General features: G+C 37.4%; 2 protein-coding genes across 2 annotated transcripts in view; both read left to right on the plus strand.

Annotated features, from left to right (window-relative positions):
- Positions 1-7,388, plus strand: ddx55 (DEAD (Asp-Glu-Ala-Asp) box polypeptide 55). Its single transcript, XM_051684882.1, has 14 exons — positions 1-187; positions 288-338; positions 448-534; positions 721-812; positions 896-958; positions 1,051-1,200; positions 3,259-3,448; positions 3,540-3,622; positions 3,704-3,835; positions 5,004-5,096; positions 5,487-5,601; positions 5,732-5,900; positions 5,983-6,275; positions 6,376-7,388. Exons 1-14 carry the CDS (start codon positions 80-82, stop codon positions 6,556-6,558), a joined length of 1,809 nt encoding a protein of 602 aa, XP_051540842.1. The 5' UTR covers positions 1-79; the 3' UTR covers positions 6,559-7,388.
- Positions 7,389-9,463: 2,075 nt separating this feature from the next.
- Positions 9,464-18,603, plus strand: part of LOC127433173 (N-alpha-acetyltransferase 25, NatB auxiliary subunit-like) — a 29,312-nt gene continuing 20,172 nt past the window's right edge. The window contains exons 1-5 of the mRNA XM_051684881.1: positions 9,464-9,543; positions 13,405-13,490; positions 14,059-14,197; positions 15,081-15,199; positions 15,339-15,413. Of these exons, the coding sequence (XP_051540841.1) occupies positions 9,486-9,543; positions 13,405-13,490; positions 14,059-14,197; positions 15,081-15,199; positions 15,339-15,413 (477 nt within the window). The 5' untranslated portion in view covers positions 9,464-9,485. The remainder of the gene's footprint in view (positions 9,544-13,404; positions 13,491-14,058; positions 14,198-15,080; positions 15,200-15,338; positions 15,414-18,603) is intronic.

Genomic DNA, 18,603 nt, shown 5'->3' on the forward strand with positions numbered 1-18,603 from the left:
AGCGCATTTTGTGCAGCACACAATTGTTTCCCCATGTGAGTTTACTTTGATGGATCAGACACGTCTAAAATTATAAACTATGGAAAACATCACCGATGGAAAATGGGACAGTCTTCCTGTGAAACTTAATGACAACATATCACAGACTCTTAAAGAGCTGAAATTTACATACATGACACCGGTTCAGGTATTAATATAGTCATATTCTTTCAGTCTGCCCTGAGATGTTTCTGAAGGGGTTTATTACCAGTTTATTAACTGTTTACTAACAACGTTTTTAATTTCAGTCTGCCTGCATCCCTCTTTTTATGAGTAATAAAGACGTAGCTGCGGAGGCGGTGAGTATTGTAATATTAATATTTAGTATAGTGTGATAGTTGTATTAAATCTGACATAATATACCAGGAGGGATATACAGCATATAATAAACCTTTTATTCAATTATAGGTGACTGGCAGTGGAAAAACTCTCGCCTTTGTGATTCCTGTCTTAGAAATTCTCCTAAAGCGAGAAGAAAAGTTGAAAAAGATGCAGGTCAGGCCTTTTGTGTTGTTTCATAGTTTTAATGACGTCACTGTTATTCTATAATGTGGACAAAAGTAATCATGATGAATTGATTACAGTATTTGTATGCAGGACAAACCTGGTGCCTCATGCGTTCAAGTATTCCAATTTAAATCACTTATGTTTATTTGTATATCTGTATTACTGTATTCTCAGGTTGGCGCATTGATCATAACTCCCACCCGTGAGCTGGCGCTGCAGATCAGTGAAGTTATGGGCTGTTTTCTACAGGGATTTCCTCAGTTCAGGTTGATTGAAGTACACATAACATCCACTGTACCATATGATGGTTTTCAGACTGTAAATCAAACCAAATGTGTGTTTATTGCAGGCAGATTCTGTTAATTGGAGGCAGCAACCCCATTGAAGATGTTGAGAAGTTTAAGGATCAGGGGTGAGTATTTAAGATGCAGTCATTCAAGTCATGTTACTGTTTTTCAAACAGCGAAAAATATAAGCAAATACATTGTTCTATGCACTTCACAGAGCCAATATTGTGATTGCGACGCCCGGTCGATTGGAGGATATGTTCAGGAGGAAGGCAGATGGTCTTGATCTGCCCACCGCTGTGAAGTCTCTGGATGTTCTAGTCTTGGATGAAGCAGACCGATTGCTGGATATGGGCTTTGAGGCGAGGTACTGATTAGAGGTCGACCGATAGTGGATTTTGCCAATGCCATCAACCGATTAATCTGCCAAATGTTTTTAAAATCGATTTATAGAATGTAAAAAAATCGTAGTCTTTTCTTACTATGAAAAACATTTGGCGCATAACATGGGGCTTTCAACTATAAACAACCCCAAAATTCACCGGGGACTCTTATTTTGAAATGGAGACTTGGCTCTGTTGCAATGCTCTATATTTAAGTATTTACAAAATTAAGATTTGTATGGTCTATATATTCATCAGATGAAGGATCTTCTTTATATACCTACAGTGTTGGGTGTAATTTGTTCATTTTTGTAATCCGATTACAGTTTTAGACTTTAGTTCATTTAATTACATTTAAGTACATTATAGGGTTATGCTTATTTCTAATATATTATTTATGTAGAGTACATGAATTATGGCCCCATAACGAGTCATTGTTAAGGAGAAAAGTAAGGTGCTGAGTGTGACGTGTGTAACAATGAACAAGAAAGAAATAAAGACATTATTTTGAATTTGTTGAGTGAAAAAAAGTGTTTTAAGTAATTAGTAAGGTGATCTGTATATACAGTGTATATATATATATATATCGCAATTAGGGCTATCAATTGATTAAAAATTTTAATCAAATTAATTACATGGTATGCCGATTAATTAATTGTATAAATCACATAAATATTTGCTGAGAAAGCCCCTCAAATAACAATAATTCAATATATAATGATTAAATAATTATAAATAGTTATTTTTAAATAATTATAAATAAAATAAATATATAAAAAATAATAATTCAGATAATTTAAATGCATTACATTATTTTGGCACACAAGTGAAGCATTAAAAAAGACAATACAAAAAGTGGCTTTAGAATCCAATATTTTGTTTATTTCCATATTATTGAACATAAGCCTATCATTGGTGTACAGTTCACAGCAATACATGTTGCAATTGAATTTATCAATCAGTCTGAGATTTATCATAAGGGCTTGTTTAAGGAAATGTCAATGTACATCTGCGTCAGACGGACGCTTTTGGAGTGTCTCAGTTGCGTTGCGTCATCAACATACTGTTTTTAGGTCGCTGTTTCAAGTTAAACGAAGTTTGAAACTTATAAAAATACATCTTGAGATCCCTGCTTTCGGATTTGCGCTCCATAAAGCTGTTTGAACGCAAGAACATGTTCTCAGTTTTCATCTTGTGTTGTCTGCTGTCGGTAAGTGTGGTTTGCTCTCTGTATAAGCTGTGCATTGCCTATACAGCGAGTTTTGCTTACTGCCCCCTGCTGAAAACAGGTGGGACATGATTAATTGCGTTAATTCTTTTAACGTGTTATTTTTTATATAATTAATCGCACTGCATTAACGTGTTAAATCGACAGCACTAATCGCAATACGTAACTATCCATGTGTGCGGCATGTGCGTATCTATCAGTGGGCAGGGCTTCACATGAGACTAAGAGAATTGAAGAGACATGGACAGGGTTTTTCCGGCATTTAAAATTTCGGAAAATTTAATTACATTCCTCTTACGTTTGGTGCATCATAAGCGCTAAATATGCTTGTCATTTTCTCAGGCACATCTGTGTTTCACGTGTGTGCATGCAGGTGCGTGCGAGTCCAGCAGGCTTCTCAATATTTGTGCTCCAGAGCGGGATCATTCACGCTACTCAATCCGGCTTCTCTCGATAACGCGGCGCAGACCACAAAAATTACGTGACCCTTTTGAATTATACTGAGAGTTTTACCTTAAGCGCTATGGAGGAAGTCCAGTATCTCAAAGGCTACACAGCACAACCTACATGTGTCACATGTACACATGTTTCTCTTTAGTTTTTGTATCATTGGTTTTATAATAATATGCAAATAACATGCAGTTATGTGCATATTCAATCAGATGAATATTTTTACAATTGAAACAGGTAATGTCACAATACAACAACATTTTTTGTTCATATTACATGGAAAGTTTATTTGATAAAATGAAAGATGTGACCCGTTTCACATGTAGTATTTCTCGTATTACAGCACCTTTCTGTGTTTCCTCAGTTTAAACACTATTCTGGGGTATTTACCGAAGCAGCGACGCACAGGACTTTTCTCTGCCACACAAACACAAGAGCTGGAGAAGCTGGTGAGAGCGGGTCTGAGGAACCCTGTTCGTATCACAGTGAAGGAGAAAGGTGTGGCGGCCACAAGCGTACAGAAAACCCCTGCGAGACTCAGTAACTACTACACAGTGAGTCATGTGACATCTATAACAATCTATTATCATGGAAAACCTGGAAATATCAGGGAATTGTTGATCTAAACATCTTCATTATCTGCAGATTTGTCGAGTCGAGGATAAGTTCAACACTTTGGTGGCGTTTCTCAGACAACACAAACATGAGAAGCAGCTGGTGTTCTTCAGGTTTGAACTGAATTCACTAAAACTTTCTGAAGTTGTTACATAGAATTTCCATTACAAATGCTTCATACTTTGTGTCTGCAGCACCTGTGCGTGTGTGGAGTATTTCGGTAAAGCCCTGGAGGTGTTAATCAAGAACGTCACCGTCCACTGCCTCCATGGCAAGATGAAAGACAAACGAAACAAGATCTTCGCAGATTTCCGAGCTCTGAAGAGGTAACGGCACTGCAGGATTTTGTGTAACTGTTGACAGAGAGGACATAAGATTATAATAGATTATTATATTTATTTTATTTCTTTAATCTTATATTATTCTATCTTTATTTTTTGTTCGTTTTCTCTAAAAACTGTGTTTTACCTTTTATTATTATTATATTTTTTAAGATTTATCCTAAATTGTTTCTACTTTATTTTTTAACTTAAAATGTTTTCTCATTTTATTTCTTTATTGTTATATTATTTTACCTTTTATTCACTTTTAACTTTTTTCCTTTTATTTCTTTATTATATTCTTTGAACTATTTTTTTTTCTAATTTTATAAACTTTTCTTATATTCTTTTAACTTTATTTTTTTTATTTATTATTTTTTAAGTTCGAATTTTTCAAACTTTATTTCTTTATTCTTATATTCTTTTAACTATTTATTCTTTGAAATGTATTCTCTTTTAACTTTATTTTTAAACTTGAAAATTATTTTAATTTTATTTCTTTATTCTTGTAATCTTTTAATGTAATTCTATTTTAATTTCTAATTTGTTCTCATTTTATTTCTTTATTATATTCTTTGAACTATTTTTTTCTAATTTTATAAACTTTTCTTATATTCTTTTAACTCGATTATTTTTTACTATTTTTTATGTTCTAATTTTTCTCATTTTATTTCTTTATTCTTTGAAATGTATTCTCTTTTAACTTTATTTTTAAACGTGAAAATTATTTGAATTTTATTTCTTTATTCTTATAATCTTTTAATGTAATTCTATTTTAACTTCTAATTTGTTCTCATTTTATTTCTCTTATATTCTTTTAAATATTTTTTTATAATGTTATTAAATGTTCTTATATTCTTTTAACTTGATTATTTTTTAACTGTTTTTTAATTTCTAATTTTTTCTAATTTATTTCTTTATTTACTTAAATTATTCTAATTGTATTTTTTTATTATAATAATCATTTAACATCATTCTCTTTTAACTTAAATTTTTTTCTCTTTATTCTTATATTCTTTAAATTTTATTCTGTTTTGTATTTTTTATTTTGTTAATACATCATTTTCTGAGTTCAAAATTGAAAGGTGCTGACCTGCAGAAAAATAATTCACTGTCTATGCACGACATGTATATGTACTGTATGTGACAGATAAAAGAGTTTTCCTCTGTGCAGTGGGATTCTTGTGTGCACAGACGTCATGGCAAGAGGTATTGACATACCGGAAGTGAACTGGGTTCTTCAGTACGACCCACCAAGCAGTGCAAGGTAACCGGGACATGTGTAAAGGAACATGAACTCAAAAGTGATGACACATATGTGCTTTGAATTATATTTTTGAATTCCAGAATTCCATTTAGGTTTACATGTTTTTCCAATTACAATATCAAGGTAAATAATCAATAATGTAAATGTTTTGTCGTAATCGTGCAGCCCTGATGTTTATATACCGGATATTTACTAAATTGTCTGAACAACTTCATCACTTGCAAAATGACAGGGCGGATCGTCCATTGTAAAATTTGCATTAGGAAAAAAAAGGCATGTTTTATTAAGGTTTTGTGTTTAAGCTCAGTTTTTCTTGAAGCATTTCAAAGTTGACATGATTTGCATGCCATTGCTCATTTGTTAGAATGACTATTGGCCTCCTTTCTCTAGTTCCTTTGTACATCGGTGTGGGCGAACTGCACGCATCGGGAACCACGGCAGTGCACTAGTCTTTCTGCTACCAATGGAAGAGTCGTATGTAAATTTCCTTTCCATTAATCAAAAGGTAAGTCTGAGAGTAACTTTGTTTATTGTACAGACAATCACCGAACATGAATTGTTATTGCACTCATTCCATGAATAGCATGTCAATGTCTTGACGTTGTTTATAGCTTCTAATTCTGTGTTTTTCGCAGTGTCCCCTACAGTTGTTTCGTCCAGTGAAAGATGTGGTTGATGTTCTTCCTAAACTGAAGACAATGGCTCTAAGAGATAGAGCAGTATTTGAGAAAGGCATGAAAGCCTTTGTCTCGTGTGTCCAGGCGTATGCCAAACACGAGTGTAGCCTGATCTTTCGCATTAAAGGTGAGATTCTCATGTCGGAACTTTCTTTTAAACCTTTCCTAAAAAGCATGTGTAATTGTCGTAACCTATATACCTCGTACAGATCTGGATCTTGCCGCTTTGGCTCGTGGTTTCGCCCTCCTCCGTTTGCCCAAAATGCCTGAACTGAGAGGAAAGACTTTCCCTGACTTCAAAGAGGAGATCGCGGACACAGACGCCATTCGTTTTAAAGATAAAAACCGTGAGAAACAGAGACAGAAAATGCTAGCACAGCAGAGAGAGAAATACAAAGATATGCCACCGAGGAAAAACTATGTCAAGAACAAAGCCTGGTCTAAGCAGAAGACCAGAAAGGACAGAAAGAAAAAAGTAGCAGCCAAAAGAAAACTGAATGAGGTACTTTAATGTTTGTATTAATCTTTGGTACTAATTCCAAATCGAGCATGTTAAATGCACTCTATAAAATGTTAACACTAAACTTGATGTGTGGATACAGGGTTCAGATGGTGACGATGAAGACCTCAATGAGCTTTTAAATGACACGCGTGTGCTGAAGAAACTCAAGAAGGGAAAAATCAGCGAAGAGGACTTTGAAAAACACATAAGTTCAGCAGGGAGCTCAAAGCACAAACAAGCCACCACGTCTCATGAGGACAGTTCTGATGGAGACGGAGAATGAGCTGTGATTGGCTGATCAGTTTGAACAGTTTTAGAAGCCTGTATACATGGACGGTCATTTGACTTGGATGTGCAAATATGCTGGATCAGCAGCGTCAATTTCATGATGGCTTTATGTTTACTGTACGAGGAGGCTGCATTCTTCACAACTGATTTTGTATTAATGATGTTGTCTGCCATATATATCCCTGCCCAAAAAACAAAGAATTAAAGGTTTGTAATGTCACTGGGGAAAATAAGCTTTAATATATCTATTAATCTTTGGCACTAATTCCAAATCGAGCAAGTAAAATTATTATTTTACACATCTGCTGTTACTGTTATGCATTTATGAGGATAAAATGTACAAGTTTCAGATGGCAAAATACACAGTATTGTATGTGACCTTGACAGACAGGATAGATGGACGGATGGACGGACAGATAGATAGATAAAATCAAATCCCTATTGTCACCCAACCATATACACAAGTGCAACAGTGGGTGAAAGTCTTGGGTGCAGTTCCAAGCAACATAGCAGTCATGACAATTACAATAAACATCTGATTTACACAAAACACAATTTACACATCTTGTTACACAACACAATATACACCTAATAATATACAATATACAGTATACAAAAAATAAGACTGTATACAATAAAAATACACTGTACCCCCCCCCCCCCCGCCCACACACACACACACACACATTTAATCAGTGAAAATAAATATGAAGTGTTGTGTTGACATTCAGCTGTCGGTTGATAGTCAGTTGCCATTGTGTTATTAAGTGAAGTATAAAATGTGGGTCCAGTCTGAGGCTAATAAAGTGTGGTGCTGATATATGTATCGTGATCGATAAAGAGTTCAAAAGTCTGATTGCTTGGGGGAAGAAGCTATCATGGAGTCGGCTGGTGCGGGTCCTGATGCTGCGATACCGCCTACCTGATGGTAGCAGTGAGAGCAGCCCATGGCTCGGGTGGCTGGAGTCTCTGATGATCCTCCAAACTTTTTTCACACACCGCCTGGTATATATGTCCTGGAGGGAGAGAAGCTCACCTCCAATAATGTGTCTGGCAGTTCGCACCACCCTTTGCAGGGCTTTGCAGTTGTGGGCAGTGATATTGCCATACCAGGCCATGATGCAGCCAGTCAGGATGCTCTCTACAGTGCTGGTGTAGAACCTTTTGAGGTTGTGGCGGTTCATTCCAAACTTCCTCAGCCATCTCAGGAAGAAGAGGCGCTGATGAGCCGCCTTCACAATGGCCTCAGTGTGGACGGACCATGTGAGTTCCTCAGTGATGTGGACACTGAGGAACTTGAAGCTGCTGACTCTCTCCACCGGTGCTCCATTGATGGTGATGGGACTGTGTTCTCTGTCTTTTCTCCTGACGTGCACCACAGGCTCCTTTGTCTTACTGACGTTGAGGGAGAGGTTGTGCTCCTGACACCAGTGTGTCAGAGTGTGCACCTCCTCTGTGTAGGCTGTTTCATCATTGTCAGTGATCAGACCTACCACCGACGTATCATCAGCAAACTTAATGATGGCATTGGAGCTATGTGTTGCCACATAGTCATGTGTGTACAGAGAATACAGGAGTGGGCTGAGAACACAGCCCTGTGGGGCTCCAGAGTGGATAGATTGATGATAGATAGATAGACAGATAAATGGATGGATGGATTGACTAGATAGATAAATAGATCGATGGATGGACTATACAGTGGCAAGAAAAAGTATGTGAACCCAGCCAAGATGACTCAATGGGCACAGAATGCTGAATGAGGTAAAAAAAGAACCCTAACGTGACAGATAAAGACTTGAAGGAATCACTGGGACTGATTAACATCTCTGTTCATGGGTCTGCTATACGGAAAACATTAAACAGGCATGTTGTCCATGGCAGGACACCACGAAGGAAGCCACTGCTTTCCAACAAAAACATTGCCATGTTTGTCAAAGACCACCTTGACACTCTACAACACTACTGGGAAGATGTTTTGTGGACTGATGAAACTAAGGTTGATGTTTGGGAAGAACATGCAGCACTACGTATGGCATAAAAAGTGCACCACATACCAACATGAAAACATCATCCCAACAGTAAAGTACAGTGCAGGGATCCTCATGATTTGGGGCTGCTTCGGGGCCTGGACCGCTTGCCATCATCGAGGGAGAAAATGAATTCCCAAGTTGATCAAGATATCCTACAGGATAATGTCAGGGTGGCTGTGCGCAAGCTGAAGCTCAGTAGAAGTTGAGTGATGCAGCAGGACAATGACCCTAAACATCGAAGTAAATCCACTACAGAATGGCTTCAAAAAAAGAAAATCTGAGCTGAATCAGTTCTGTAAGGAAGAATGGTCCAAAATTCTTTCTGAAATTTGTGCAGGTCTAATCCACTTACTTTTTTTTTAATGGGATGTGTTCAATAAAGACATGAAAGATTATAATTGTTTGTGGGTTGTTAGATAGATAGATGGATGGATGGACGAATGGACAAGATAGATGGATGGATGGACGAATGGACAAGATAGATGGATGGATGGACAGACAAGATAGATGTATGGATAGATGAATGAATGGACGGACAGAGAGACAGACAAGATAGATGGATGGATGGATGAACGGACGGACAAACAGACAGACAGGATAGATAGATGATGGATGGATGGACGGACAGACAAAATAGATGGATGGATGGAGGAATGGATAGACAGGCTAGATGGACGGACGGACAGATAGATAGTCATGGTATTTTTTATTTTTAATACTAACATGGTACATGTCCAAAAAAACATACCATATTATATAAACACATATATGTCTTTTACAGTAACAGTAAATGACATGCATGACTTTAGTGTTCATGTCATCAGGTTGTTTAAAGTCTTTCCGGAGTGCTCGCTCTGCGCATGCGCACCTAATAATCCTGCTCACCTACATCATGGCGGCGAGGGGCCATGTGCAAGACCCCAACGACAGGCGACTGCGACCTATTTACGGTGAGATTTATATCACACTGCGGGGCTTACACACATGTAACGGACCCGGCTAGTGCTGTGGAACCGGGATGTGCGGTATAGAGGTTAGTAGACGGGCTGCAGGAGCTTTTGAGAGCCGGTGAGGCCTGTAGAGGTGAAGCCGCGGTGCCGATTAGGCTGCGGTGCCGGATGACAGTGCGTCCTAATCCGCCCACACTCTCATGCTTCTACCGGTGGAATGAAGCCTGCTTATATGCCATTTAAACGTGTAAACACTGACGTTCCGTGTTAATGTCATATGATCTGACCGGCTTATTGACTGACTGAGATGTCAGAGATTAACTGCCTAAATATAAACCAAATGATTGCATTTATGCATTAATTTGTCACAATTACTTTGAAAAATGTTGTATAGAGACCCTCAGATGGTTTGTGAATGCTCTTTAAACTAGTATAATCGTCTAAAGGTGGTTTTATAAGCCTCTTTGTCTATATTATAAATTGAGCTGCCTTTACTTTGAATATTGTGTTCAAACATGTGCAGAAAATGCCTTAAAATCTTGAAATTTAATTTATCCCAAAATATAGCCTTGACGAGCACCTGTTAGTAGTAGTAGTAGTAGTTGTAGTTTTTTGGCATCGGTGTTTAAACTGGTCCGTTTATGTGAGTCTTATTGTATGTAGTAGTTGTATGTAAATGTATTTGCATCACTTTTAATTGGAGTGTACAGCAGATCCATGTTGATATCTGGCAATACACTTAAAATAGGTAGTGTTGCATCTCTTGTGCATGGCTGTCATGTTTTGAAAGAAACTAGTGTTATTTTACTGTCTGATATCTAGACATCAATGTGGCAGATAAGCTATATAATACAATTTAATATAAACAAATGATTTACACAAAATTGCTGAATTTAAATAAACATGTAGGCTATGTAAAAAGGTCAATAAACTTGTTTCTGGTGCTTTGAGCAGACTTGGCATCCTATTGTGTCAAATCGATCAGTATTTGTGTGGTGGATTGATTCGAAACATTTACTGTTATAAATATAGGTGCTTTTTCTTGATTAAAGATTGTTCATTTAACAGGGCATAGATACTGAGAGCAGTTCTTTAGTATAAAGTCCAAATCTACTGTCTGGCCCGGTTAATTTTGGCATCCAGCTGTCATGAGAAATTGTCCTGTGTTCTTTTAGCAGAGACTCATGGGAAGGGAGGGGGTAGACATTGAGAGAACATTCTCACACAGTCAGAGAGCATGTTTGAGTGATGCAATGCTGCATTGTGTCTCTGCAGATTAAACTACTATGTTCACCCTCACGGTTGACGAGTACAAGTTACCTAGGCTGCCTAATTTTGAAGCATCGCATTTTACACTTCTTTAGCATTTAATTTTTTCCTTCTTAGTCCGCTAATAAAGTTTGATTTCTGAAAGATATCATTTACTATTAAGCAAATTTGACTGGACTGTCCTGCTTTTAATACCACTAGGCATTGGTAATATTCAGAACGTTCTTTAATGGATGTTTTAAAAGATTTCACCAGAAAATATCAAATTGAAATAGCTTACTATAGTATTTGTTGTAATGCTGTAAGTTTGTTTATTGTTTTGATCTACACTTAAAAAAACTCGGAGTGGGGTTTACTTAAAAAGGAAGCGCAAAACCTAGGAAACGCAAAAATTGCTAGTAAAATGAAATGACTATATTTACTGACTTTATATTTATTGGTGGCTTTAATTTAGGGCTGGGTATTGATACAGATTTCCCGATTCGAATCCGACATCGATAATGATTCATATGGGTATATTTATATCTTTCATATGTAAGCCAAATGTCCCGTTTGCTTACATATGAAATAAATTCTCTCCCAGCTAATGCTGTTAATTATACAGGGACCTTCTAACTAGGTACATTACAAAAATATTAATCTTACTAATAATTTTTTATTATTTGTACATCATTTTGGTCACATTTTAGCTTTTGAAAATAAACAAATCAATTTAGTCAGTAAATAAATATGATATTATATTGCATATGTAATTTTTGGTACACGATTATTGTTTAATAAAATAATTTGTTCTATTTACAAGTATTTATATTGATTTGTTGAACACGCGTTTAAAAACCGGTACTGTCTCTTTAAGAAAGATGGCATTTCTGAAAACATTGTCTTTAAATGAGCGCATGTTAACGAGAGACTCGAACGACTTTATCACATCTGTTCTACGCGCGATTAGAATTAAATGTTTATTTTTTGTTTTTGATCAACAACGGACTGTGCAAGCTCATGTGAAAAAGTTTGTACAATGCTGCGTACCGAAGTTCAATTTTGGAGAACTCTGAACTGTGAACCTGCATGACAAGAGGACGCGTAACCAATAGAAGATCGAAACATCACACACTGACCTGAGTAGACTGTATATTCCAACATTTTTATATAATAATATTTGTTATTCTTGGAAGTGTTATTAATTAAAACCAGAAGCTCTCCCGCATGACATCATATCGTAGTCCATTGCGTTGTCCAAAAGAAATTTGCGTGCTCAAAGCCTAGTGTGACCGCCCCTTTAGAAAGCATCACCTTGGTTTAATGGCGACAGAAACAAGATCCAGAGCTGCGCAGAGCACACATAACTCAACACTTGGTGCACAAAACACAATGACGGTAATAATCAACAGATAGGCCTAATTTTTTTTTATGATGAACGGGTAATTTTGAGTAGAAAATGAACTTCAGAATTCACAAAACAAGAAGTTCCTAAACGTATCAACGAAATCAACAATAAAAACAGTGTAAATAAACCTGCAAGCTCATTAATTATTCAAGCCCGGTGCATGCTAGGATTACCAGCTTCGAAAAGTTATTATAATTAATATTTAATTTACCTGTGAGATTTACTCAACGCTTTAGAGCTCTTTGCACGAGAGCAACAGTAGTTACTCAGCGCGCGCAAGATGTGGCGGTCAAGCGAAAACTTGTTTTGTTTTGTTTCGCTTTGCTTCAACAAGACCAACAGCAATATTAACAACAGAAAGCACAACATAACTGCACACAAACCAGTGAACAGAACTTGTCTGAAGAGTTTGTAGTGGATGAATAGATGCATTTCTATGTCCAGCCTTATTTGTATAACAGTGTGATGGAGGAGGCTGAAAGTAGCTACCAGTAGCGCCACTCCCTATGCACATATTACATAGTCTGCGTAGGGCACCAACTCCCTATAGGGGGGCATCATCTTACCCAAGGGAGGCACCAGAAACTCCACCGTTATACGTTATTCAAGGACCCAAAAGCAGTCGCGGAACACAGGCGATCGCCTCACGCTCGCAGAATGCATCGCATTTACGAGTGGTGCCAGTTCATAGTGGATGGGGTTTCCACATATAGAAACCAAACAGACAGAATGTCCCATTGCTCGTCGTTTGGCGTCTGGTTAGGACACGTGTGACTGAAGCTACCTTCAGCCCAATCACATGGTTTGATGGAAGACTCCGGTTTATACAGATAAGGCTGTGCATAGAAATGCATCTATTCCTCCACTACAGACTCTTCAGACATGTGTTGTAAGTTCTGCTCTCTGGTTTGTGTGCAGCTATGTTGTGCTTTCTGTTGTTAATATCGCTGGTGGCCCTGTTGAAGTGAAACAAAACAAGTTTATGCTTTTAATGCTGATATGACATAAAAAATGTAACATATCAATAAATCCACTAATGATTTAGTCAGGTTTTCTTGCACCAAAGCAGTCATCATTTTATGCCCTATTTCCATCAATACAGCTGATGCTTACAATTAAGCAGGTAAAGGTCCATTTAGGTTAAATAGGCTATTTATCTCGATTAGTTTGATGAAAATGTTGGTAACGTTTATCTGTTTTACCAGATTACCTGGACAATGGCAATAACAAGATGGCAATCCAGCAGGCCGACAAACTGCTCAAGAAGCACAAAGATCTTCACTGCGCAAAGGTGTGTAGCTTTATTTGAATATTTGGTCATCGTTAACTACTTCATGTTGTTCTAAACCTGTATGCCTGTATTTGTGGAGCAAAAAAGGAAATGGCTTCACTTTTATTGTTTGGAAAAAATAAAAATAGGTCCATGAAAGTGACATTCTGTCATCTTTTCATCATCTTTTGTGTTCTATGGAAGGAAGAAAGCCACTGGTTTGAAACAAAATTCTCATTGTCGGGTAAACTATCCCTTTAAGATGGCGAAACACTCCAGCACCCCACATCATCTGGGAAAATTGGTTGTCGTTTTATTAGCAAATGCATACTGGTCAGCTCTGGCTCTGATTGGTTCCACTGTTGCTCTCTCTGTAATAGCAATTGTCACCAAACATCAGCTGAAACCAATGCAGTACCTTGCATGATGCTGTGGACTGTGGAAAAACCTTTTTGTTTATGAAAGAAACAAATATGATCAATTTGACCTTAAAGATTGATGAATTAGCTTTGGAGTCTCTCCACCACAGTGCTTGTAAACAAACACATTAATGGAGCTGCTGATGTCACGCTGTGCTCTGTTTCTGTAGGTCCTGAAGGCTATTGGTCTGCAGCGCACAGGCAGACAGGATGAAGCGTTCACGCTGGCACAGGAAGTGGCTGTTCTCGAGCCAACAGACGACAATTCCCTTCAGGCACTGACCATCCTCTACAGGGAAATGCACCGGCGTGAGTTTTAAAAACTTAACTAAAATAAAGTTTACTGCTAACCTCTTAAGAGGAGCTGGCACCTTGCCCTATCCAGCCACAACACAACAAATTTGGAGTGTCAGGGAATTGATTTGTACTCACTGAATGCGAAAGTGCTACACAAAACAACCAACTCAAAGCCAGTCAGAACACATCTGATGTTCATTAGAACGCAACGGTGCAACATGGTTCTGAAAGTATTTCATAAAATCCTCCGTGAGCCAAACCAACCAGCTCCGAGATGAATCACAACATTAAAAAGTTTGATTAGAAGCAAAAAGGTCTTTAAAAATCGGACAGAAAGACAAAGATACAAGACTGTGTACTTAACGTCTTAAATAAGGGAATGAACTCTAATACCATGAAACATTATGAATGACATAATCAAATTAAAAACAATAAAAGATATGAAACTATTGATTCAAAGTTTTTTATTTACATTACCGAAATAGTATATATATTTTTATTTTATTGCTAAATATTCAAATATATACAAATACATAAGTAGTTTGAGAGCGACTCGATTGCGCCATTGACAGTGCATCATGGGAGTGAGCGTTCTTCACCAGAAATTCTGCTATTAAACACGATTTTTAAAACTGAAAGTTGAAATAACATGGACTGATGGCGTCAACAGAAGATTATACAATCGATTAACAACCTATGAGCTCACACGTCTTAAAAGGTTTTTAAGTTATCCTTAATGAATGGCATTTTTACTTCTTAAAACAAACGGTTGCACTCTAAATCCAGATTTGTGGAACAGGATTTTAGACCTGCATGCAATTTTCATATTTCTGTTTGTACTTTGATTTCCTGTGTTATTTTTTGGTGTTTAATTCTGTACGTTTGTGTTCTTTAGCCGAGTTAGTGACCAAGCTGTATGAAGCGGCAGTCCGGAAGGTTCCGACAAGCGAGGAGTATCACTCCCACCTCTTTATGGCCTACGCTCGTGTCGGGGAATACAAGAAAATGCAACAGGTTCTGTTTACATCTCTACTGCATCTGTCTGTGTTTGTGACTGGTCTGAAATAACTTTAATCATTCCATTATATTGTAAATGTTGAAAGATTAGTTTTGACCGTATTTGAGGTTTTGAAGTTTGCATTTTCTTTCGCAGGCTGGAATGGCGCTGTATAAAATTGTCCCCAAAAATCCCTATTACTTCTGGTCTGTTATGAGCTTAGTGATGCAGGTATGAAAATGTTTTGTCTCTTAAATAAACATGTTGTTGTAACAGATTTTTGAAAAGCAGTTATAGTATTTTCTACAAACAAATTAATTTAATGACTTTAAAAAAAAGTCAGTCATGGTGTGTAAGCATCAAGTTAAAGGTATTAAAATAGTTTCCTTGCACCTTGAATATGAGTGTACGCAAAAGTTTTCAAACATACGTTTTAAGGTAAAAAATATTTTTTTTACAAAAATCATTCATTTTTAAGTTAAGCATATCAAAGCAATTTTCTCATGGTTACCCCAAATGGCCTGAACCAAATGTGCCTTTTCATGAAAATGTCAAAATATTGATATTTTTTTATATGACTAAATAATGATTCATTTTTAAAACTCCACACACAGTCTTGCGAGTCTAAAGAGGTCCTCTGTTTTATGATTTATAACAAAATCGCTACCTACATGATGGTTCACAACATGACTTTTGATTTGGTGGACAAACGTTTTTCTATATTAATCATAGTTTAAAATAAAATAGTTTCACTGCTTATTTTCTTGAGAAATGATAATAAAAGATTATTCAGCACAACTCGACAATTTGTTTTTCCCTTGTATTTCAACTTTTAATGAGTCTTTGATGTTTTTTTTTTACTGGCTCCGCACGGTTACACCATGTGACATTTTTGACTTTAAGCCCCAGAAAGAAATATCAAAATGACTTTGAACTCAAAAATTGAAAACATGTTCATCATAGAAGAGGTTTATTCAAGTAACTGTTTGTGAATTGCATTTGTTATGTATTTTTGAATAATTTATTAGACGTGGACAAAAAAATTTACGTCAAGTCATTGACCATATATATATAATACACTGTTTAGAAATTAGAGATGCACTGATATAGAAATTTTGTCTGATATGATAACTATAATCATTTTTATTATTATTATATTTTAAAATAGAGATTTCCAGGTCTGAAAAAGTCATGAAAATGTATATAGTGAATATGCATTTGTGTAGTTATGCTCTGCTCTAAAATATTTCATTCGACTAGAAATTGCTCTTTGTGAGAGCAATCTCAGTTAATGAATTTTAAAAATCCTTACCCAGTTATCCGAACTACTGGAGATGTCATGGAAACCCTGATAATGACAAATACTGATCTTATGGCAGATACAATAAATCTAATAAAAATAGTGTAATGTACAGTGGAAAATATGGATAGCTGTTTTGTACTTTAGTAACATACACAATGAAAGAGAACTGTTTAAATTGAAAATGGATGCCCTAATGTTTATTTGCAACCAGTATTGGCCTGATCAGATAATTGGGGTCCAAAATTAACGGTAATTAACGCCGGTACATTTTCTATTTGCCTGGTGAATTTCGCAGCATCACACACCATTCTGGTGGATGTATTAAAATGGTCAAACATTGACAGGTTACTGCTTTTCTATCTAAATATCTGTCTCAAAGTAATAAAACGTTAAAATTTTGTCCTCTAGGAGGGGTTCAAAGGCCTACAGTCATGGTCGCTTGTGTCTGACACTATAACCGGAGAATTTCTAGAAAGTACGGCTCTGCTATTACAGCTGAATCATTTCAGAATACTAGTAAGCTAGTTTCCCGGTGCTCATCGATAGCCTCAGTTAGCTGTAAATGTAGAAGCAAGATGAAGGCAATATTCAGGAGCGTTCATGCCATCGGGAAGAAGAAAGATCACTGTCGTATTTCGAGTGGGTGTGCGAGTAAGTTCTAATTACTCACCACCCCACACACAAATTCTCTGCTAATGATTGCTTTAACTTTATGTAGCCAAGTAACTAAGTAAAAGGGTTGGGAACTGAATGGTTTTCATGATGCTACAACACTGCTACTGAATTTACAGTATGACAGTCTAGTCTGATTTGGCAACAAATGACTTTTAGTAAATGAATGTCATGCAGCGCGACTTATGTCCGATTCCCGAACAAATGATTCTTAAGAGCCGACTCTTTATAATGAATCAAAAAGGCTTGAGGCGTGGTCATATTTAACTTCGCACTGCAAAATACAGTCACGTCAATGAGAATCGGCGTGATCAGGAATTTCGCTCGATGGACTACCGGTGGCGAAAGATTTCCCCTCTCGGATTTGACTGATAGGAAGTTGCTTGGTTTGGTAGTGACCTCTGTGTGGGCGGTGCTTCGTACACAGCTACGCTGAATATTAACAGTGGACAAGGATATCATTTTAGCAGCGAGCTTCTTTTTAACTTCTCTTTCCCAGAGTATTAAAAAGAGGCTGCTTGGCAATTAGTTTTTTGCTGGTTTCACACGTGCATCAAATCTGCCCACGCTGTCTTCGTCTGCGGAATTTCGCCGTCCAAATGTAAATATGACTGCACCATTAAGAATCAGTCTGAGGGGGCCTGGGTAGCTCAGCGAGTAAAGATGCTGACTACCACCCCTGGAGTCGCGAGTTCGAATCCAGGGCGTGCTGAGAGACTCCAGCCAGGTCTCCTAAGCAACCAAATTGGCCCGGTTGCTAGGGAGGGTAGAGTCACATGGGGGTAACCTCCTCGTGATCGCTATAATGTGGTTCTCGCTCTCGGTGGGGCAAGTGGTGAGTTGTGCGTAGGTTCCGCGGAGAATAGCGTGAAGCCTCCACACGCGCAATGTCTCCGCGGTAACGTGCTCAACAAGCCACTTGATAAGATGTCTCAGACACCGAGGCAACTGAGATTCGTCCTCCGCCATCCGGATGGAGGCGAGTCATTATGCCAACACGAGGAATTAGAGCACATTGGGAAATGGGCATTTCAGTCTGAGCAGTGTTTGACTCACTCGAAATAAACCATTAACTGTAAAGACCAAAACATACTCTACACAAGTATGTGAATCCAGATGTTTCTATCTACGCAAGCTCGATTTCGTGCGTAGTTGCGATCCAAAATGCGTTGCCTTGTCAACATTGCTACAAGGGGCGCTGTAGCGCACATTAGTGTTAACTGTCCCCTTCAACGGTGAGTTTTCTCTTTCAGGTCAACTACCGTCATGGCGGAGCAAAAGTTCGAAGAGAATTTTGCTGAGCAAATCAGTTCAAATCAATATATTTATAGCAACTTACCTGAATAATAACACATCTATTTTAATGGCACAGATGTTTGAAGGGAACTCTAAAGCCCTCTTGAGTACTGAGGTTTGTTACTGCCACGGTAACGCATGATAAGCAAG

This window comes from Myxocyprinus asiaticus, chromosome 43 (genome assembly GCF_019703515.2).
Source record: "Myxocyprinus asiaticus isolate MX2 ecotype Aquarium Trade chromosome 43, UBuf_Myxa_2, whole genome shotgun sequence".
Taxonomy (NCBI): domain Eukaryota; kingdom Metazoa; phylum Chordata; class Actinopteri; order Cypriniformes; family Catostomidae; genus Myxocyprinus; species Myxocyprinus asiaticus.

What these genes read in the sequence shown, in the direction of transcription:
- ddx55 (XM_051684882.1), top strand. Translation starts at nt 80, where the DNA reads ATGGAAAACATCACCGATGGAAAATGGGACAGTCTTCCTGTGAAACTT. An exon ending in CATACATGACACCGGTTCAG is followed by an intron (nt 188 to 287) that starts GTATTAATATAG and finishes TTTTAATTTCAG; the next exon opens with TCTGCCTGCATCCCTCTTTT. An exon ending in GACTCAGTAACTACTACACA is followed by an intron (nt 3,449 to 3,539) that starts GTGAGTCATGTG and finishes CATTATCTGCAG; the next exon opens with ATTTGTCGAGTCGAGGATAA.